This window comes from Simochromis diagramma, unplaced genomic scaffold (genome assembly GCF_900408965.1).
Source record: "Simochromis diagramma unplaced genomic scaffold, fSimDia1.1 OVJJ01000463.1, whole genome shotgun sequence".
NCBI lineage: Eukaryota > Metazoa > Chordata > Actinopteri > Cichliformes > Cichlidae > Simochromis > Simochromis diagramma.
Window position 1 is genome coordinate 5,100,994 of NW_024386941.1, and position 23,330 is coordinate 5,124,323.

Below are 23,330 nucleotides of genomic sequence, written 5' to 3' on the forward strand. Positions count from 1 at the left end.
GGGGGAATTTTAAATTTAATTGAAATGAAAATTTGAAATCATACACACATACATATATTAGCAAAATTTGTTATAAATGATGATTAAGCTGCATCATTATTTAAAACATAAAAAATATCACAGTAAATAATAGAAATGATGCATTTTCCCCCTCTAATTTATTCAGTTGCATACCAGTTTAAAATGATTTAACAGACACTACAATTAATTCCTTCTATAATTACATTCCAATACAATTTCTCCTTAAAAAAAATTATAAACAAAGTGAAGCATCCCAAAAACAGAAAAAGTAAAACATACACCTTAATATTATACAGCAAAGTTCTTGTTATTGTGGGGTTTTTAAATTAAAAAGCAAAACTAAAGAACTAAATGTTAAACAGCCAATTTGATTAACATAGAACTACTTTGTGCTCTGAGATTATTTTCTAGATTCAGTAGAAGCAATAAATAATTTAAGTCACATGCCAGGAAGTGTCGACTCTGTACCCTGCGAGAGATACCACTGAAAATCAACTATATAACACTTTTCTATACACTAACCAAGCAAAAGACTCTTTAATGAAATACAAGAATCACTTTGGCTCCCCATTAGAATAGGATAATTTAAAGCATGTTAAGGTGATGTTTTTAACGAGTTACTAATAGCTGCAACCTGAGCTTTTTCTGGAACAATTCTTCTGCAGAATTGTTTCAACAGGCTTTCTCTCATGTCTTTTGCTCTTAAGCAGTATATGAGTGGATTGATCATTGGTGGGGCAAGGCTGTACAGCATGATGATCACTATTCGCACATCAGCACTAAATGTAATGCCAACATTTTGGGCTAAATATACAAAACATCTGGGTATAAAGTAGAGGGATATTATAATCAGCTGAGTACTACAAGTGGACAATGATTTCATGCGGCTTTGCACATTTGCTATCTTATACACTGCTATGAGAATAGAGCAGTATGAGAAAATGATAAATGCCAGAGGCCCCAGTAGCACAACCATTGCAAATACAAAAGCAGGAATGGCATAAGGGGTCCTGTCAGTGCACGCCAGGACTGTTATACCAATATGGTCACAGAAGCAGTGAGTGATTATGTTTGAGGCACAGTAAGGAAGAGGATATGCTCTAATGACCATCATTAAAGGGGATGCCTTGGCAGCAGTCCATCCAGTAATACTAAGAATTAAAATATTCGATTTTGTGAGAATATGTGAATATTTGAGAGGATGGCAGATAGCCAAGTACCTATCTAAAGCCATCTGAAAGAGAATGTATGCAACAGCTGTGCCAAAATAATGGACAAAGTACATTTGGATAAAACAGGCAGTAAATGAAATGCTTCCTGACTGAAACCAATATCTGCTTATGATCTTAGGTAAAGTGGTTGTGCTAAAGAGAATATCACATACACTCAGATTTAAAATGATATAATACATTGGCTTATGGAGGCTGTGGTTGGTTGCAAATAAAAAAATAACTGTAGCATTTGCTATCAGAGTTATCAAATACACAAAAAACAATACAGCTGAGACAAGACCATAGTACTCTTGATGAAGTCCAGGGAATCCGGTAAGGACAAACTCCGTCACACTGCTATGATTTTCCACAGGCATGATGGAGGGGAGACGTCCTTAAAACACTAGTAAATATAATACTTTAGATAAAACACTTAAGGCTCATCATTTACATGATGACATTTAAACTCACAATAAAGTACAGCATCAAACCAATTCATTTAGATTCTTTTCACTGTACTGTTAACCCTATTGTACCATTTAATGCATTTATATTGCTAAGATTATAAATTATTGTTTTTCATCCTTTTTGATTACTTATTTCTTTTAACAAAGGATTTCGATCCATGAATGTTTGTATACAAACAAAGCTTTTTTGTGTTAAATTTTAACAATATAAATTAACATAGTAATGATTTATACTTTAATTAGCTCAGTTTATATATACCTTTCTCATACAGCCTTGGGGTAGACTCTGCTGACTTGTCTCCTGGTTCTCTGCTTAAAAAGACTTCTTGCACTATATGGCCTTGTGATGAAGGTGTGCTATTGGCCATTTTTCTATTCTCTGTGGATCAGTCAGTGCTCAATATTCAGTCAGTCCATGAGAGCATCATTAATGGTATTTTTTAGTAAAGGAAAAAGTCCTTTACTACGGAGCCCCGCAAGGGACATGGGAGGAAAAAAAAATTACGATGAACTTTTGCGAGATCTCGCAAAACTAACTCGGGATCTCGCAAAACTTTTGCAAGATCTCGCAAAAGTTGAATTCCAACAATGGTGGCAGCTACTTAGTTGTAATATTACTCATTCTGGGTCACAAAATAAACTTTTAAGATATTTTGAGGTGTGAATGTAGTTCAGACATCTGCTCGGTTTACAAGACATCACATATTTGCAAAAGTGCTCCGACGTTTTCGGAGATCTGACACCCACCATCTCGAAGCTAACGGGAGGTCAAGACCTACTACTGTCATGAGTCGCTGTGTGGCAGGAGTTGGACCCAAAATGCAGGCACTCAGGTATGAGGTTTAAACACAAAAACTCAGCTTTATTTGCTGGCAGGGGAAAGTCATTAAAAAAAGCAAACTAAACTAAACTGGAAACTCATAAACAAAACACACAAGGCGATCCACACAGCATGAGGGACGACGCGACACGGACACAGAGAAACACAAGGTTTAAATACACAGAGGGAGCAATCAGGGAATGAGTAACAGGAGGGAAACACAGCTGGGGCAAATCAGGCCTAACGAGACAAAGGAAGCACAGCCAGACGCATTTACATGAGACACGGACTTTCAAAGTAAAACAGGAAACATAACACAGACTGAACTTAGACACACAGACAGGCACTACAGAGGGAACAGAGACGTGGGACCAGGGCAGACACAGACAGGACACGGGGATATAGCCGACAGGGGAGACAGCAACTAAGGATAACACAGAGACATAAACCAAAAGACAGAACTCTAACAAAGAAACCAAAGACTAAAAATTATAAATAATATAATAAACTCAAAAACCCTGGGTCAACGACCCAGGCATCCTAACAACTACAGCCGGGAGGAACACCACTTTCCTGGCACATCGTGCCTCGACCTCCCAGTTGGCTTCGAGCTGGCGGCCTCCGAAGAATGTGGCTAAAACTTTTGCGAGTTTTGCAAGATCCCGAGTTTGTTTTGCGAGATCTCGCAAAAGTCCGTCTTAATTTTTTTTTCTCCCATGTCCCTTGCGGGGCTCCGTACTTTACCAGTTACTCTTAAGATTAATTAAAAACTGTATACATGCTCAAAGTACTAATTCTGACCACTACGCCATCTTCCTCATTCCCCAGTATAAACAAAGCATACAGAGGGAAGACGTGACCACGAGGGAAGTAAAACGGTGGACTGCCCAATCAGAAGCTACGCTACAGGACGCACTCAACAACGTAGACTGGGACATGTTCAGAGCATGCGCAGTCGACATCAACGAGTTTACGGAAGTAGCAGTATGCTTCGTCAACATGCTAGCGGAGGAGATTATCCCCACTGCGAGAGTCACCACATTCCCAAACCAGAAACCGTGGATGGACAGATCGATCCGCACTGCAGTAAACGCCAGGACCGCCTCCTACAACGCGGGTCTCACCACTGGCGATATGAGCGCCTACAAAGCGGCCTCGTGCAGCGCGCGGTGAGAGATGCCAAACGCCGGTACCGGGAACGTGTGGAGTCCCGCTTCCACTAGGGCGACACACGGAGTATGTGGCACGGACTACGCACCATTACGGACTACAAAGCCAGGGACACTGCGCCGATCAACGCCGACTCTGCATTCACCAACGAGCTGAATCGGTTCTATGCCCGTTTCGAGGTTAGCCAGGCGGCTAATGCTATCTACCGCCTGACTACCGAGGACAGTGACGTCATCAGCGAGAGACCGGTGACCAGCATCGCGGAGCATGATGTCCGAGCGGCACTGAGGAGAGTGAACACAAGGAAAGCGGCGGGGCCAGACGGCATCACCGGCCGTCTGCTGCGCTGCTGTGCTGACCAGCTAGCAGGTGTGTTCACTTACATCTTCAACGAGTCCCTGGCGAAGTCTGTGGTCCCCACATGCTTCAAAAGATCCACCATCATCCCTGTGCCCAAGAACAGCAAACCCTCATCCCTGAACGATTACCGGCCAGTTGCACTGACCTCAGTAGTAATGAAGGTGTTTGAGAGGCTGCTGAAGAACATCATCTCCTCCTCCATCCCAGACACCACAGATCCGCTGCAGTTCGCCTACAGATCCAACAGATCCACAGAGGATGCCATCGCCCACGTCCTACACACCACTCTCAGCCATGTGGACAAGAAACAGGGTAACTATGTGCGAATGCTGTTTGTTGATTACAGTTCAGCGTTTAACACAATAGTGCCCTGCAGACTGTTCACAAAGCTGAGGGAACTGGGACTTAACAGCCGTCTGTGTGCATGGGTGTTGGACTTCCTCACTGGCAGAACTCAGGTGGTGAGGGTGGGCAGGTGCTTCTCCAACAGCATCACCATCAACACAGGAGCACCTCAGGGATGTGTCCTCTCGCCACTGCTCTACTCCCTCTACACTTCAGACTGTGTGGCCACCCACGACTCCAACACCATTGTGAAGTTTGCTGACGACACAGTGGTGTTGGGTGCCATCTCCAACAACGATGAGGCGGCCTACATGGATGAAGTGAAGAATCTGGCATCGTGGTGCCAGGACAACCACCTCCAGCTGAACGTCAGCAAGACCAAGGAGCTGGTGGTGGACTTCAGAAGGGGTCAGCACAGAGACTACAAGCCCATTATCATCAATGGAGCTCCAGTGGAGAGGGTGCAGTCCTTCAAGTATCTTGGTGTCCACATCTCCTCAGACCTGACATGGGCTGCCCACATTCAGGTTCAGACCAAAAAGGCTAGGCAGCGCCTGTATCACCTACGACAACTGAGGAAGTTCAGGGTCTCTCCAAAGATCCTCAGGATTTTCTATACAGGCGCTGTGGAGAGCATCCTCACACAGAACATGACATCGTGGTTTGGGAACAGCTGTGTGAAGGACCAAAAAGCTCTCCAGAGAGTGATCCGTACAGCAGAACGCTGCTGCAGGATTGCTCTCCCCCCGCTTCAGGACACCTACACCAGGAGATGCCGGACTAGAGCAGCGCAGATACTGAAGGACCCGTCCCATCCTGGCAACAAACTGTTCCAATTTCTGCAATCTGGTAGAAGGTTCCGCATCTTCCGGGCAAGGACAGAGAGACTCAAGAGGAGCTTCTATCCCCAAGCCATCCGTGCCCTAAACACACACACCCGCCCTCTCACATCATCTATAATTGACTGACTCTCTTCCAAACACTCTAAACCAAGGCACAATGTACATTTCAAATTCCTTTAATTTTAAATATGTTTATATTGTCTATCCTGTAAAATAGTCAGATGTCTATTCATATTAATGTACAGAATTCACCTGCTTGCTGCTACTACTGCACATTCACCCAGTGTATATACTATATGTAGATATATATATATATATATATATATATATATATATATATATATATAATGTTCTTCCTCTACACCCCCCCCCAATTTTTGCACATGTCGAGGAGCGTGTCAGGCTACATTTCACTGTGTGTTATACTTGTATAACTATGCATGTGACAAATAAAGAACCTTGAACCTTGAACCTTGTGTGACATGCTTTAAGTTAAAAAAGTATATTTTAGGTAGTTATATTAGGGGTGCAACGATACACAAAATTCACGATTCGGTTTGGTTCGATACTTTGGTGTCACGGTTCAATATTTTTTCGATACAAAAAAAAATGTTCATGCCTTTTTAATTTGTCATTTATTAAAATTATAAATATACATTTTAACTCAAAAGTACAGTTTTTAAATTTAATGCTGTTGAAACAAAAAAGTAATAAAAAAAATAAATATATCTCAGGGCTCGCAAAATTTCAAAATCCCCGATAGCCCTTCGGGCAGGGACTCTTCAGTTTTTGGTAGCCCAAAATAAATTTAAGTAGCCCGAATAAAAAAGAGAGCAATTTTTTGATTGATGTTTTGTTTCCTTTACAATATTATACATTAAAGTATAATATTGTAACAGAAACAAACATTAATCAAAAAATTGTTGAAAAACAAATTACAACATTGTATAAAAACTACAATCATCAACTCAAATATTTGGTTCTAATTGAACAGAAATTTCTAGAACATGAATCAGTCTGTGTCAGATCCTGAATTTGAAATTTCCACTGAAGTCACGGGTAAGAGGCAAGTGGAACCAAGATCTAGGCCATTTGCTTTTTGAAGTTTGCAAAGACTGCTAAATTTTGCCAGTGGTAGTTCACTCTTTGCAACATAGTACACTGTTTTAAACTGATTTTCAGGTTTATTTTTAGTATGTTATTTGCAATTGCTGTTTGTTCTGGGAAAGATATTGCAGACTGAACAATAATGCATTTCTTGCATTTCTCATGGGTTCTAATGGGGGCCTTTCTTAAAATGACTGGTCCCAGTAACAAAGGCGCTTGTCGACTCAGAAATCGAGGGAAAACCAACAACACACCCAGCAGAACATTATGTTATTTACACAGGTGCACATAAGTGGTCCGCATGTGCGCATTTGCTGTCAAAATAAAAGACGCGCACCAGATAAGAAGTTGCAACGCGCGTTTGCGTCCATATAAAAGGCACTGTTTTTGTCCGCAGGAGTGGGATTTTCACGGCACGTTCCGCACCACATCTCTGTGTGTTCATCATTTGTTTGAAGCCAGCTCACCTCCTGCAACCACTTTTCCGAGAATACGCGCTTCTTTTGTGGTTCGGACTCCTTCTGACATTTCTTTGGAGTTGGAGGAAAACCAAAGTAATTGCTTAGAGGATCTTGCTTCTTCGACATCTAAACAAATGTCTGTCCTCCTCCAGAAAATCTTATGTACGCAAACACGCGTTGCAACTTCTTATCTTGTGCGCGTTTTTTATTTTGACAGCGAATGCGCACCTGCGGACCACTTATGTGCAGCCCTGGTTATTTAGCTCGTCATATTGCAGTCCTTTAAATTAAATAATAAATAGGTTAAAATCATGTTGTTGTTTTTTTTAAAAAATTTTTTTATTAACTGCATATGTTTTTTACAGCCAGCAGAATGAATTCATTCCACAGTTACAGTGAAAAGATTTTCTTCCTAAAAAAAAAAAAAAAAAACTCAACAAAACTAAAAGCCACAGAATGAAGCAAAAACAGGGAAAAACAAATGGATACCTTGTTACAAGGGCAGTCAGAAAACATTTTAAACTTGTGAAACAGTATAGATATTTGATAGATGTCTTTCGTATTTTATCATTCTGTTTACCGCTGTTAGTGTCCTTACTGATTTACTCTGAAGGAGGCTGTCAGTGCGCAATGCTGTTTTTGTTGCTGTTATCTGCTGTTAGCCAGCATTAGTGAAGCTTCCTTTGAAGTCGATCAAACATTGTTGGACTTGGAAACTTAGTGAATAAACTCTCATGTGATGTGAGAATACAGTCAAACTGCTTATCAGAGGGAAAAATGTGAATTTAGTACACTCGCAGCTAAGCTGTTCTTGTTGTTTAGTCAGCCATTTTCAGCTGTCAGGAAACTGGAGAGTCGCGTGTGTAATCTGATGACAATAAATAATTGTGATTGGGAATATGGAGGATAAATAAGCATGTTTATGGCCATTTTTTGTGTTAGAGTCCAGACTTTAGTTCAGAAGATGAAGCTTAAAGTGAGGAGAAAGTGGATGAAGTGGAAATAAGGCAGGAGAGAGCGCATTGTGAAAGGCATTATGAGAAAGATGCATATGAAGTGATCACATATAGTTTGAAAAACGTATTTGGTATCCTAAAATTAAAAGTTACAACTTTTAAAAACTTACAAAGAGTACTGTGTATGTGCCTGGTCTCTAGCAACATACATTAAAATGTTATTAGGTAGAATGTCTTAGCCACTGTATTCAAGATGGTGGGGAAACTTCCACAAACCAGCACCTGCTCCTATATATTTTCAAATGAATAATTGGGTGGTGTAATTACACATTAATTAAAGTATATTTATCAGGACACTATTATTTTTTATATTAGATAACCTTAAGAAATTACTTAGTATAACTTTAAATTAAAAAAAAAAATGGACATAAAAAACTACTTGATTTTAATAACAAGGAGCAGGTAAGAAGAATTTTAAATTTGGTGAGGGCATAAACACATGAAAAAAAGCACGTGAGAAGTTCAAAGCCTGGTTTGTTTTATCAGTAGAAAAATGGGGTCAATAGAAGCAATAAACATATTCTGTCACATTCCAGGAAGTGCTTACAAATGTTTTTTTAGCGTTTGTTCCTCTGTGTCCTGCAACAGACACCACTGAACATCAACTACATCAACTTTTTTTTTTTTTACATAAATCCAGCAAAGGTTTCTTTCATAAATGCAGTACAACAAGACAATCTATTTGCCTTCCCTTTAGAATGATTTACATTAAGGCCTGTTTGAAAAATATGTTAACTTATGAGTTACTAATAGCTGCAACCTGAGCTTTTCGTGGAACAATTCTTTTGCAAAATTGCTTCAACAAGCTTTCTCTCATGTCTTTTGCTCTTAAGCAGTATATGAGTGGATTGATCATTGGTGGGGCAAGGCTGTACAGCATGATGATCACTATTCGCACATCAGCACTAAATGTAATGCCAACATTTTGGGCTAAATATACAAAACATCTGGGTAAAAAATAAAGGGAGATTATAATCAGCTGAGTACTACAAGTGGACAATGATTTCATGCGGCTTTGCACATTTGCTATCTTATACACTGCTATAAGAATAGAGCAGTATGAGAAAATGATAAATGCCAGAGGCCCCAGTAGCACAACCATTGCAAATACAAAAGCAGGAATGGCATAAGGGGTCCTGTCAGTGCATGCCAGGACTGTTATACCAATATGGTCACAGAAGCAGTGAGTGATTATATTTGAGGCACAGTAAGGAAGAGGATATGCTCTAATAACTGACATTAAAGGGGATGCCTTGGAAATAATCCATGCAGTAATACTAAGAATTAAAATATTCGATTTTGTAAGAATATGTGAATATCTGAGAGGATGGCAGATAGCCAAATATCTATCTAAAGCCATCTGAAAGAGAATAAACGAATTGACTGAACCAAGATAGTGAACAAAGTACATTTGGATAAAACAGGCAGTAAATGAAATGCTTCCTGACTGAAACCAATATCTGCTTATGATCTTAGGTAAAGTGGTTGTGCTAAAGAGAATATCACATACACTCAGATTTAGAATGATATAATACATTGGCTTATGGAGACTGCGGTTGGTTGCAATTAAAAAAATAACTGTAGCATTTGCTATCAGAGTTACCAAATATACAAAAAACAATACAGCTGAGACAAGACCATAGTACTCTTGATGAAGTCCAGGGAATCCAGTAAGGATGAACTCAGTCAGAACACTATGATTTCTCTCAGGCATGATGAAACAGAAATTTGTTTAAAACACTGGTAAACATTGAGAAACCACCGTTAAGCCTTATCAATTACACAATCTTAAATTTACAATACAGTATAGTATTAACTCAAAGATTTAATCCGACTAATTGTTATTGTTATTATTTTTCAATTCTTTTTCAATTCTTTTTCTTTATCAAAGCCTTTTGATCTAATCATGTTTGCATGTGAAAAATAAACATTCCGTTTTATTGTAAATCTTTAACTATGCACATAAACATAAGGATGAGAAAGACTTTAATTAGCTCAGTATATATGTACCTTTCTCATACAGGATGAGAGAAGGCTCCGCTGTGTTGCCTGCTGATTCACTGCTTAAAAAGACTTCTTGCAGTGTGGTATCATGATGGTGGTGTTCGATAGGTTCACTTTATATTCTCTGTGGATCAAGCCAAGCCTACTTTATTTATAAAGCACTCTAACTGAACACTGACCAGAGTGCTGAAAATAAAATAATAAAAAATAAAAATACATAAAATCAAAAACAGTGACAGTAAACAATATACAACACCAACATCAGAAAGACATTAAAATCCAAATAAAATTGGCCTTTCTATACGGTGTTAAAAGCCAAACCAAAAAGGTGCATCTTCAGACCAAAATGAAAGATATCAAGTTGGAAAGACTTTGTAATTTGTAATGGCAGTGCATTCCAGAATTTGGGAGCCGCATATGCAAAAGCCCGATCTGAGAGACCGACGAGGGGTGTGAAGGTGCAGTAGTTAAAAGAGGTAGTGTGGGGCAAGACCATTTAAGGCTTTTGAAACCAAATTAAAGAATTATTAATTGAACCCTAAAATGCACAGGTAGCCACTGTAGTGAGCATAAAACAATAGTAATATGCTCCCTCCCTTCTCCGTTTACCAGTTAAAAACCGTGCAGCAGCATTTTGCACCAGTTGAAGACATGACAAGGGTGCCTGGCTACTACCAAGGTACAACAAGTTACAGTAATGCAGCTGAGTTGTAATAAAATAATGGATTACTGTTCTAAAATCAGCTATCTTGGAAAACCAAGATAACATGACTCCCTAAAGTTGTAGCCAGGAGGGTGTTCTTAACAACTCTAAGCAACACACCACATGGACAATGAAATGTCAAATAACACAAACTTATGATCTGAAACACTGCATCTAAAATCATGAAGTTAGAAACAGGCCAATGATGGGATAAAACAACATACAATGTATGTCCACATACTTGTGTAGGTCCAGTCACTAGGACCAGGCATCATAGCGGCTAAGATGAACAGGGATATGACTCAAAACATGAGTGAGGCACAGTAAATAATTGGCAGGAATAACAGAGGGGTGAAACACCAGCTCCTGGTAGACAGAACAGTCTCGAGATTGCAAGACTAGAGTGACCAAACTTTGTACTGCCTGGATTGACTACAAGAAAGCCTATAACTCAGTGGCCCACACATGGATCCTGGAATGCCTAGAACAATAAAAGATCAACAGGACCCTAAGAGCCTTCATCGGGGATTCAATGGGGATATGGCGAACAATAGTAGAGGTCAATTTCAGACATCAAGGACAACTGCAATTACTTGGGAATCCCAAAGACATGTCCTGAGTAGTCAGCTGAATGGTAAGAACAAGATCCCTGCAATCAACACCTACGCCCTGCCAGTGATCAGGTATCCTGCCGGTGATTAGGTTACATTCTGGGATAATAAACCGCCCAAAGAAGGAGATCAAAGCCACTGACATCAAGACAAGGAAGCTTGGATTTTAACCCAAATGCACCACCACGAGACTGTTGGGACTGTACGCTAAGCAGAAGGAAGGAGGCCAAGGACTGGTGAGTGTTAAAACCACTATCCATGATCACATGATGACAACAAACATCCATGAGTACATCAGGAAGATGGCCACAACTGACCATGTATGTACTAAATACCTCAGGCAGCAGAAACCTGAGAAAGAAGAGGATCAATGAGAAGAACGATTGTAGAAGGACAGGCCCCTGTACCGTATGTACCACGGGGAGGTATAAGACGTGGCTGACATCAAGAAATCCTACCAGTGGCTGAACAAATCTGGACTGAAAGACAGCACAGAGGCACTAATAATGGCAGCACAGGAACAGGCTCTTAGCACAAGATCGATAGAGGCAGGGGTTTAACACACCAGGCAATACCTTAGGTGCAGGCTGTATAAAGATGCCCCTGAGACAATCCAGCACAACAGCAGGGTACAAAATGATAGCAGTCAGGGCATAGATGGAATACCATAAGCACGTGGCTGGCATAGTATAAAGGAACATCTGTGCCGAGTACGGCCTGGAATTCCCAGATACAGGCAGATAAACTGGTGGTGACTAACCAACCTGACATAGCAGTGGTGGACAAGCAGAGGAAGACAGCAAAATTTAAAATTATTTTCTTTCTTTCTTTATTTTTACACACAACACAATAAATTTATTCTATAGTTACACACCAAGTGATTGTCTCATTAAGAAAAAACAAAGAATCCCCCCCCCCCCTCCTGGGACAGTACAAATGTTGTGGTATGTTTTGACATTTACAAAAGAAAATTCTGCCCTCAGGTCAAAAATGAAATGTACATTATCTAAGTAATAATTTAATTCAATTTAATTTATATAGTGCTAAATCACAACTGGTGCCTAAAGGCTCTTTAACAAGTGGGTAAGACAAAATTTGAATCTATTCAGGCCACAAATACATGAAATGGAAAGCTGTGTGAGACACTGTGAGTGTGAAGCTCAGCCTGTTTTTTTGAATATCGAACTCTGTTTGTGCTCCCTTAAAAACTTGACAGAACTCTGCATACATATCTGGGGTCAAGAGAACATATAAAGATATCGGGTTACAAGTAAGGAAATGCTTGCTAATGGTTTTATTTCCTCTGTGACCTGCAACAAATAGCACTGGATCTCAAGTATATGTAATTTTTATATGTAATTTTTCTCCAACAACTCATGGACTTTTTCATGCAATACAAGAATCCCAATGACTTAAACTGTTTAAAAGATCTGTTATTTGTGATTTATGATATTAATAACTGCAACCTGTGCTTTTTGTGGAATGGTTCTTCTGCAAAATACCTTCAACAAGCTTTCTCTCATGTCTTTTGCTCTTAAGCAGTATATGAGTGGATTGATCATTGGTGGGGCAAGGCTGTACAGCATGATGATCACTATTCGCACATCAGCACTAAATGTAATGCCAACATTTTGGGCTAAATATACAAAACATCTGGGTAAAAAGTAGAGGGATATTATTATCAGCTGAGTACTACAAGTGGACAATGATTTCAGGCGACCTTGCACACTTGCTATTTTATGTACTGCTATAAGAATAGAGCAGTATGAGAAAATGATAAATGCCAGAGGCCCCAGTAGTGTAAACATTGCAAATACTAAAGCAGGGATGGCATAAGGGGTCCTGTCAGTGCACGCCAGGACTGTTATACCAATATGGTCACAGAAGCAGTGAGTGATTATGTTTGAGGCACAGTAAGGAAGAGGATATGCTCTAATGACCATCATTAAAGGGGATGCCTTGGCAGCAGTCCATCCAGTAATACTAAGAATTAAAATATTCGATTTTGTGAGAATACGTGAATATTTGAGAGGATGGCAGATAGCCAAGTACCTATCTAAAGCCATCTGAAAGAGAATGTATGCAACAGCTGTGCCAAAATAATGGACAAAGTACATTTGGATAAAACAGGCAGTAAATGAAATGCTTCCTGACTGAAACCAATATCTGCTTATGATCTTAGGTAAAGTGGTTGTGCTAAAGAGAATATCACATACACTCAGATTTAAAATGATATAATACATTGGCTTATGGAGGCTGTGGTTGGTTGCAAATAAAAAAATAACTGTAGCATTTGCTATCAGAGTTATCAAATACACAAAAAACAATACAGCTGAGACAAGACCATAGTACTCTTGGTGAAGTCCAGGGAATCCGGTAAGGACGAACTCCGTCACACTGCTATGATTTTCCACAGGCATGATGGAGGGGAGACGTCCTTAAAACACTAGTAAATATAATACTTTAGATAAAACACTTAAGGCTCATCATTTACATGATGACATTTAAACTCACAATAAAGTACAGCATCAAACCAATTCATTTAGATTCTTTTCACTGTACTGTTAACCCTATTGTACCATTTAATGCATTTATATTGCTAAGATTATAAATTATTGTTTTTCATCCTTTTTGATTACTTATTTCTTTTAACAAAGGATTTCAATCCATGAATGTTTGTATACAAACAAAGCTTTTTTTGTGTTAAATTTTAACAATATAAATTAACATAGTAATGATTTAGACTTTAATTAGCTCAGTTTATATATACCTTTCTCATACAGCCTTGGGGTAGACTCTGCTGACTTGTCTCCTGGTTCTCTGCTTAAAAAGACTTCTTGCACTATATGGCCTTGTGATGAAGGTGTGCTATTGGCCATTTTTCTATTCTCTGTGGATCAGTCAGTGCTCAATATTCAGTCAGTCCATGAGAGCATCATTAATGGTATTTTTTAGTAAAGGAAAAAGTCCTTTACTACTACTAAATTTAGTCGTAAATAAGCTGAAAGCCATCTAGGATTGTTTTTGTTGTTGTTAGAAAATGATATTTCTTGCTTTGAAAGCACAGCGTTTGTTTACAGTGTTGGTCAAGTTACTTGAAAAAAGTAATCAGTAACTAATTGCTGATTACTCCTCCAAAAAAGTACCCCATCACTTTACTGATTACTTATTTTCAAAAGTACTTAGCTACTTAATTACATTTTAAAAACATGATACAAAATCTGATTACGTAATAAAGCAATAGATCTTTTAGCCCAGACCTTTCTACTTATTCTGCATAATCTATCATATAAAATGTAATCAAATGAAAAAGTCTCTTTTTAAAACTTGTTTTATTAGTTTTAATCTTTTAACTTTATGCACATTGCATCAAGCAAAAGTTATATGCAACAGTCTTTGACTTGAAGAAATTTGTTTAACATTTAAACCTATTTTCTGCATATTCCAGCATATAAAATAACATTTTTTGTTTTTACACCCACTCTTTCAAATAGATGCAAGTAAAACACAGCAGAAAATAAATAAAATCAAAGACTTAGTGGCACTAAGTCCTGTTGCTCATAATTCTATTTTCACCTGTTTAGCAGGAGTGGGGCATGTGGAGGTTTGCCCTGGTGCAGGTTTTTTTTTTTTTTTTGCTAACTCGTTGCCTTACAAAACATGTGATTTATTGCCTGTACTGTTTGGCAGTGTAGCAATCAGAATAGTTGTTTGAAGGCCAGAAAAAATGATCAACAGATTTATTTTCCCAACTGCACCATTACGGCTTTTACTATACTGGTCAACTTGACACAGTATTAATGATACACGCCATGTTTCGAGGCAGCAGTAAACTAATATAGTGTGCATTTGTAAGTACCTGTTTGTACACATGTGTGAAAACTTGTACGCTTGTGTGCACACCTGTGTGTGTGAGCTTGTGCTCATAAGATTTCTCCATTTAAGTATCTAATAGTAGGTTTGGGGAGCCACAGCCCTGACCCCATTTCATAAAGCAGGCATGGAGGAGACCCAGGCCCCAGACATCCATAGCCCCCCTAGAGTACAAGAGCAATCACAGCACCCACCTAGAAAAGTGTTAAGGAGAGCCCTTGACAGGGATCACCCAGGGGCCATGGTGCAGAAGCCACAGGAGGCCTCAGTGGCGAGCTTGGGGGCTCCACAGGCAATCTGGCTAGAAGACTGTGCCCCGGGCCCAGAGACCCCCAGCAGGGGCCCAATAGAGCCAGGCCCCACCAAGCAGCCACCAGGAGTGAGCCACTAAACAGCCAAACACCCACCCAGAGACACAGAGAACCACCAATACACCGGTGTGTGTTGGCACCAGCAACTGGCAGTGAGTGTGGTGGGGGGAAATAGGCCATCACACCTGAGGGAGCCTAAGATGTTCTGAGAGAGTGAGAGTGTAAGACCTGACCTGACACATAGACATATACAATCAGAATCAGAATACTTTATTAACCCCTAGGAAATTATGTCACAAGCATGCATTTCCAGCCTCATGCACACACATACAAATACTCACATGCTCGTCCAACATGGAGACACACAAAAATGTTGTTTGCTATTTCCCCCATTGAACAGCAATTTTAGCTTTTTTTAAATGTGAATTTTCACTGGTGCTATAATTTAAATATAACACTATTCTAAATGTAGTCCTTTAAATTCAATAATAAATAGGTTAAAATCTTGGTTTTTTAAAAAAATTTTTTTATTAACTGCATATTTTTTTACAGCCAGCAGAATTAATTCATTCCACAGTTACAGTGAAAAGATTTTCTTCTTAAAAAAAAAAAAAAAAACTCAACAAAACTAAAAGCCACAGAATGAAGCAAAAACAGGGAAAAACAAATGGATACCTTGTTACGAGGGCAGTCAGAAAACATTTTAAACTTGTGAAACAGTATAGATATTTGATAGATGTCTTTCGTATTTTATCATTCTGTTTACCGCTGTTAGTGTCCTTACTGATTTACTCTGAAGGAGGCTGTCAGTGCGCAATGCTGTTTTTGTTGCTGTTATCTGCTGTTAGCCAGCATTAGTGAAGCTTCCTTTGAAGTCGATCAAACATTGTTGCACTTGGAAACTTAGTGAATAAACTCTCATGTGATGTGAGAATACAGTCAAACTGCTTATCAGAGGGAAAAATGTGAATTTAGTACACTCGCAGCTAAGCTGTTCTTGTTGTTTAGTCAGCCATTTTCAGCTGTCAGGAAACTGGAGAGTCGCGTGTGTAATCTGATGACAATCAATAATTGCGATTGGGAATATGGAGGATAAATAAGCATGTTTATGGCCATTTTTTGTGTTAGAGTCCAGACTTTAGTTCAGAAGATGAAGCTTAAAGTGAGGAGAAAGTGGATGAAGTGGAAATAAGGCAGGAGAGAGCGCATTGTGAAAGGCATTATGAGAAAGATGCATATGAAGTGATCACATATAGTTTGAAAAACATATTTGGTATCCTAAAATTAAAAGTTACAACTTTTAAAAACTTACAAAGAGTACTGCGTATGTGCCTGGTCTCTAGCAACATACATAAAAATGTTATTAGGTAGAATGTCTTGGCCACTGTATTCAAGATGGTGGGGAAACTTCCACAAACCAGCACCTGCTCCTATATATTTTCAAATGAATAATTGGGTGGTGTAATTACACATTAATTAAAGTATATTTATCAGGACACTATTATTTTTTATATTAGATAACCTTAAGAAATTACTTAGTATAACTTTAAATTAAAAAAAAAAAATGGACATAAAAAACTACTTGATTTTAATAACAAGGAGCAGGTAAGAAGAATTTTAAATTTGGTGAGGGCATAAACACATGAAAAAAAGCACGTGAGAAGTTCAAAGCCTGGTTTGTTTTATCAGTAGAAAAACGGGGTCAATGGAAGCAATAAACATATTCTGTCACATTCCAGGAAGTGTTTACAAATGTTTTTTTTAGCGTTTGTTCCCCTGTTTCCTGCAACAGACACCACTGAACATCAACTACATCAACTTTTTTTTTTTTTTACATAAATCCAGCAAAGGTTTCTTTCATAAATGCAGTACAACAAGACAATCTATTTGCCTTCCCTTTAGAATGATTTACATTAAGGCCTGTTTGAAAGATATGTTAACTTATGAGTTACTAATAGCTGCAACCTGAGCTTTTCGTGGAACAATTCTTTTGCAAAATTGCTTCAACAAGCTTTCTCTCATGTCTTTTGCTCTTAAGCAGTATATGAGTGGATTGATCATTGGTGGGGCAAGGCTGTACAGCATGATGATCACTATTCGCACATCAGCACTAAATGTAATGCCAACCACGCTGGCTAAATATACAAAACATCTGGGTAAAAAATAAAGGGAGATTATAATCAGCTGAGTACTACAAGTGGACAATGATTTCAGGCGGCCTTGCACATTTGCAATCTTATACACTGCTATAAGAATAGAGCAGTATGAGAAAATGATAAATGCCAGAGGCCCCAGTAGTGTAACCATTGCTGCTGTAAAGGCAGGAGTGGCATAAGGGGTCCTATCAGTGCATGCCAGGACTGTTATACCAATATGGTCACAGAAACAGTGAGTGATTATATTTGAGGCACAGTATGGAAGAGGATATGCTCTAATAACCATCATTAGAGGGAATGCCTTGGCAATAATCCATGCAGTAATACTGAGAATTAAAATATTAGATTTTGTAAGAACACGTGAATATCTGAAAGGATAGCAAATAGCCAAATACCTATCTAAAGCCATCTGAAAGAGAATAAACGAATTGACTGAACCAAGATAGTGAACAAAGTACATTTGGATAAAACAGGCAGTAAATGAAATGCTTCCTGATCGAAACCAATATCTGCTTATGATCTTAGGTAAAGTGGTTGTGCTAAAGAGAATATCACATACACTCAGATTTAAAATGATATAATACATTGGCTTATGGAGGCTGTGGTTGGTTGCAAATAAAAAAATAACTGTAGCATTTGCTATCATAGTTATCAAATACACAAAAAACAATACAGCTGAGACAAGACCATAGTACTCTTGATGAAGTCCAGGGAATCCGGTAAGGATGAACTCCGTCACATTGCTATGATTTTCCACAGGCATGACAGAGCAGAAATTTCCTGAGAACACTGGAAAACCCACAATGCTAAGATAAATGATAACATTTAAACTTATAATGCCTTGAAATCATTGTGCTTTAAACTATTTTTTGGTACTTTGTGCATATTGTTAAGAATATTTTAGTAAGTTTTAGTTCTCATTTGTTTTTCCTTTAGGTCTGTGAATTTATGTTACAACTAAACATGTTCCTGACTGCATAACATACATGACATAATCTTTTTTATGGGATGAATAACGCATAACATAACATAATAATGACTCAGACTTCCTTTCGCTCACTTTACACTTACCTTTCTCATACACCGTGGCAGCATAATCTGCTGAGTTGCCCGCTGGTTCTCTTTTTAAAAAACTTCTCGCAGTATGTTTTTGTGATGAAGGTGTGCTATAGGCCATTGTTATATTCTCTGTGGATCAGTCAGTGCTCAATATACAGTCAATCAGACCCAGATTAATGATTTTTTTTTTCTAGGAAACAAAAAAGATCTTCAACAATAACTCAGAAGATTAGGAAAAAGAACAGTCGTGTATTTGCTGAAGATTGTATGACTCGATCATATTATATAAAGTGCAGTTTTTGTTTGAGCTGGATTTAAGTTAAAGCACCTTCTTTGTTTTTTAAAGATCCTTGCTGAGGACCAGTGAGGCCCCAGTTTGTCAAACTAGAGATTCATGAACTTGTCCTGCATTTTGGAAAATTAAAAGTTAAAATCTTATTTTATGACATCTTAAAGTTTGCGGGGTTTTTTATTGGTTCTTTTGCCCATGGAACAGTCTTTATTTTTCAGAAAGAGATGGGTTTTCTGACTATTATTGTAGGGTCTTTACCTTACAGTATAGGGTGCCATGGGGGGTCAGTTGTGATTTAGTATTATATAATTCAAATGGAATTGAATTGAACTTAAAATCAACTGTACAACGGCTGATTATGCTCAACTCGCTACTTGAGCAAAACGGGTAAGGATAAGTAACAAAGTGCAATGGTCATATTACTTGTTGTGATTTATAATAGGAAAAAAAAAAGACACAGACAGTCTAAGGAGGAAAACTTTACCCTACCGCTTATTAGCTCTGAAGCTAATGGATTATAAATCCCATAGGAGTAAACAACTGCACCTTAACGAAACCCCAATGTGCACCTAAATTGATACTGTGGTAGAAGTGCTGAAACCCCTTTGTGTTTAATGATGCTCTCTAATCACACATCTTAGATTGCTTCACAACATAAGGCCCAAGGTCATAAGCACATAACATGCACAAAATTGTAAGCCCGCGTAAGGGGCGCGAAACACACAATAATGTGTCTTCTTGTGTTCTTTCATTTAATAAGATTAAAATTTAATGTAATTGCTTAGAAGATGAGTAGGCCCCGCAACAAAAATGATGAGGTTTTTTGCCCTAACACCGTTTCAAATTTTTTTAAACAAAGCTGAAAAACAGCAACACCTCCCAGTAAAAATGGTCTTTAAGAAACCTGCTGTTTAATATTTTGTGCTTTAATATTTTTTTTGACTTGAAAAAGGGTAAGAAAGCCAATTTTTTCTTTTTTCTATATGTGTGTGTGTGTGTGTGTGTGTGTGTGTGTGTGTGTGTGTGGTCTCGGTTCATTTGTTTTTGGCACTTTACAGCATTCATATTTCAACTTTTCTGTTGAACTTAACTAAAAGGTGAGCTAATGTTTATAGTTCTTAGATACTTTCAAATGCTAAACTTAAAAATAACCACGGCTGTTCAGGTGAAAACAACATTGCATAAGAGTGTTTTGAGAATAGAATACGGTGAGGAGCAAAGACAAACATAGAAGACACACACTTTAATTACACACATGAGACCACTGTTGCCATAAGATGGTAATTAGCTCCCTTGTGTAGCTCATTTGTGTTGTTGCTTCTGAGTATCTGTAGACTGAGGCAACATGTTTCTTTGCCCCAAAGACAAAACTTTTTTGATTGTTAACCAGCAGCTGAACACAACAACAGTTAATTGTATATTACACCTATAGCATTCACATAACCTAAAAAATGAGAAACCTAAAGAAAGTTTTCTTACTAAAAGTATCATATCAGTGATATATAATATCATTAGAGTGGACTAGATAACAGTGATCGACTTTTGAAAGTGATGTGCTGTTGTGATTTGCTGCTATATAAATAAAATGTGCCATTTATGATGGCAAGGTATTACATGTTACTGTAATCACATTATATTTTTCAGTAATGCAGTAATTTTAGATGTTACTGTACTACATTAAACAAATACATTAGAGTTACAATCATGTCATTATGTATTGCTGCAAAGGTTCTTTGGTTCTTTGGCTGCTAACACAACTTTGGCTCTTTAGAAACATCTGCACAGACGGCATGCTAACATAAAGCTAGCCAAAAACCAATAGTGAAGTTAAAGTTGAGTGCATGCTGACCACAGCCCAGCAGTCAGATTCTGAACTTCAACAGGTAGAACCGGTAATGATAAGTAGTCAGGCCTGCAAAATTGTAGCCTCAATTTTACCTGTTTTTGTTTCTACAGTCTATCCCTTTAAGGTCTCTTTGGGATAGTTTTCAGCTTTGTTTTGCCTTGTATTGCCTTTTATGCTCATGTATAAAAAAAGAAAGAGCCAGTGTGTTTTTGACTGACCACTGGAGAAGCTCAAAGAAAAGTGACTATTGCTTTGAGCACGTGAAAAATCCGCTGCCGTTTATAAGTGGATATGATATTTAATTCTCAAATTCTTTTACTTTGTCTGATAAGCCAAAGGTCGTTTGGCTAAGCTTGATACTGATTTGTGAAATTTGTTAATGCTGTTTCTGACAGCTTTAAATATGCAAATTTATTTAAAATTTTTGCTGTGATTTGTTGTTTATTGATCCTTTAAGTTTAACTACAATCTACTTGTTGTAATTTAATATTTTATGTAATATGTATTTACAGAATGCTTCAATGAAAGTAACACATTTTATTATGAATGGTTTTGACACAGTCAAAAGGCCAGTGGCTGTCGGTGTGGTTATACTGATAATCTATCTTGTTTCTATTGTAACCAATCTACTAAACATCCTTTTCATTATTTCTGACAAGAGATTACATAAACCAATGTAAATTGCAGGTGTTAATACACTATAGACCACAGTTATTTTAAAAATACATGCATTCTTCTTTATACATATATCTTGTGGGTTGTTGCTGAGGTTTTGTGGTTCTGCCTGCAACAGTTGCACCTCTCCCTCATTGTTATTCAAGCCTCAGGTATTCTTTCTGTGACTATGCTGCTGTAGTACGAACCACTTGTGTTGACCCCACTTACTTTTTCAATATAGGTGCAATTATATATTCTTTCCTTTTATTTCTGACATTTATTTTCATTTGCCTCTCATATTGTGTTATATTAATTTTTGTCAAATTATCATCAAGTAATGACAAAAATAAAATAGGGAGCACTCTTGTGAGTCACTTGATTTGTGTAATATGTCATTACTGTCCTGCATTTGTAATCATTGTCTTGACCAGATTAGGCGTGGTAATAACTCTCGAGGAGCGTCAGGGTTTACTGATTGCGAATATCCTTGGGCCATCTGTTGTAAATCCTTTTGTGTACTGCCTTAGGACAAAAGAAATAAAAAATAAAATCTATATGATATTCAAAACATTATTTATTCAGTTTTGTTAACCTTTAACTCTTAACTGGTAACTTTTTTTTCTTCTTATCAGAATTGTAAGGCACTGAGTCCCAAACAGTTGAGAATCAACAAATCATTAAATGCATTAATCATTTTAAACAGTCGACATCTGCAGAGTATGTACAGTGAATATACTGAGCAAAGGACATTGGTGGAGTTACTAGGCAGGAGGAAAAGATGACAGCCTCAAAGCAGGTTCATGGATGAAGTGAACAAGGACAGGCATATGGTTAGTGTGACAGAGGAGAAGGACCTAAAATGCAGGACTCGCGGAAGCGAAAGTGAATTAAGAAAAACCGGCTTTATTGCAGTGGTGACTGAACAGAAAACTAACTATACCGGAAAATAACTAAACTGGCATGCAGGTAAACAGAACACATGGAGGTAAGAGAGAGAACAGACGTTAACAATGTGACCCCGAGTATGGGAAGACACAGGCTGTGTCCCAATTCAGGGTCTGCACGCTTGAAGTACGCATTTTAAGTGCGGTTACGTCACCGCCACACGACGACGGCTGTCCCAATTTGAAGTGTACTTCAAATGCATACTCCAAATGCGCCGTCGATTTCCCCAAATATCAAGCGTGGTCCGGTGCACGCTTCATGGTCCCATATATCCCACAATTCATAGCGCGGCGGTGGGTGTGGATAATTTTGCCGCAAAATACGGCAGAAGGGAGCGGCCGAAGAGGTTTTTTTTTTTCTTTTCAAAACTTTATTGAAATTATAAAGCGAACAGTCAGTCATTCCAGTTCAGTTTGTACAGTAGACATACAAGGCAAATAAGAGTAACAATATATAGTACAATGAAATAAGAAGGATAAATAAATAAAGGATAAAAAAGAAAAAAAGAAAAAAAAGGGGGGGAATGTGACAGACTTCATAACAACTTTGTACTTGAAAGTTGTGACAGCTCATTTGTTAAACATTTCTGAATGAATTTCAATCAATGATAAACCTTTTATATTGGAAGTTAATTTAAGAGAGTTTAAGTAATATTCAACTTCAATCAAAAACAAATTAAACTAGAAAAATTTGCATTTCCTGCGAAAATGCAGTGTGGATGCTTTAAAGCTAAAGCTGTATGCAAAAACTAGCTGAAAAAGCTGAAAATTTGCAGAAATTGTAAAAACTTTGCATAAGCAAAGGAACTTTGCTAAAATGGAATAACTTAGCAGAACTGCAATATCTTAGAGGAAACATAATACTTGGCAGAAATACAATAGCATAGCAGAACTTAGCAGAAATATTGTAACTTACCAGAAACACGATAACTTCTCAAAAATACAAGAATTTAGGAGAAATAGTATAAGATAACAGAAAGAATATATTTAGCCAAAAATACTTAAACATTACAGGAACACTATGATTTAGAAAAATAGTACAACATAGCAGAAA

At 38.0% G+C, this 23,330-nt stretch overlaps 5 protein-coding genes across 5 annotated transcripts; 1 reads left to right on the forward strand and 4 right to left on the reverse strand.

The window, feature by feature from the left end:
- Positions 1 to 606: 606 nt before the first annotated feature.
- Positions 607 to 1,629, reverse strand: LOC120737119 (olfactory receptor 2AT4-like). Its single transcript, XM_040037616.1, has one exon. It carries the CDS (start codon positions 1,607 to 1,609, stop codon positions 617 to 619), a length of 993 nt encoding a protein of 330 aa, XP_039893550.1. The 5' UTR covers positions 1,610 to 1,629; the 3' UTR covers positions 607 to 616.
- Positions 1,630 to 8,556: 6,927 nt separating this feature from the next.
- On the reverse strand, positions 8,557 to 9,594 carry LOC120736996 (olfactory receptor 2AT4-like). Its single transcript, XM_040037429.1, has one exon. It carries the CDS (start codon positions 9,532 to 9,534, stop codon positions 8,557 to 8,559), a length of 978 nt encoding a protein of 325 aa, XP_039893363.1. The 5' UTR covers positions 9,535 to 9,594.
- A 2,295-nt stretch (positions 9,595 to 11,889) lies between these two features.
- Positions 11,890 to 13,795, reverse strand: LOC120737026 (olfactory receptor 2AT4-like). Its single transcript, XM_040037464.1, has one exon. The coding sequence runs from the start codon at positions 13,556 to 13,558 to the stop codon at positions 12,572 to 12,574; it is 987 nt and encodes a 328-aa protein (XP_039893398.1). The 5' UTR covers positions 13,559 to 13,795; the 3' UTR covers positions 11,890 to 12,571.
- A 3,468-nt stretch (positions 13,796 to 17,263) lies between these two features.
- Positions 17,264 to 18,241, reverse strand: LOC120737236 (olfactory receptor 2AT4-like). The gene has a single exon (XM_040037824.1). The coding sequence runs from the start codon at positions 18,239 to 18,241 to the stop codon at positions 17,264 to 17,266; it is 978 nt and encodes a 325-aa protein (XP_039893758.1).
- A 2,976-nt stretch (positions 18,242 to 21,217) lies between these two features.
- Positions 21,218 to 21,972, forward strand: LOC120736997 (olfactory receptor 148-like). Its single transcript, XM_040037430.1, has 3 exons — positions 21,218 to 21,351; positions 21,446 to 21,792; positions 21,965 to 21,972. The coding sequence occupies exons 1-3, from the start codon at positions 21,218 to 21,220 to the stop codon at positions 21,970 to 21,972; spliced, it is 489 nt and encodes a 162-aa protein (XP_039893364.1).
- The last annotated feature ends 1,358 nt before the right edge of the window (positions 21,973 to 23,330 follow it).

Coding starts and splice junctions, on each gene's coding strand:
- LOC120737119 (XM_040037616.1), bottom strand. CDS start 1,609: ATGCCTGTGGAAAATCATAGCAGTGTGACGGAGTTTGTCCTTACCGGA.
- LOC120736996 (XM_040037429.1), bottom strand. CDS start 9,534: ATGCCTGAGAGAAATCATAGTGTTCTGACTGAGTTCATCCTTACTGGA.
- LOC120737026 (XM_040037464.1), bottom strand. CDS start 13,558: ATGCCTGTGGAAAATCATAGCAGTGTGACGGAGTTCGTCCTTACCGGA.
- LOC120737236 (XM_040037824.1), bottom strand. CDS start 18,241: ATGCCTGTGGAAAATCATAGCAATGTGACGGAGTTCATCCTTACCGGA.
- LOC120736997 (XM_040037430.1), top strand. CDS start 21,218: ATGAATGGTTTTGACACAGTCAAAAGGCCAGTGGCTGTCGGTGTGGTT. Junction 21,352..21,445: donor AAGAGATTACATAAACCAAT/GTAAATTGCAGG, acceptor TTGTTGCTGAGG/TTTTGTGGTTCTGCCTGCAA.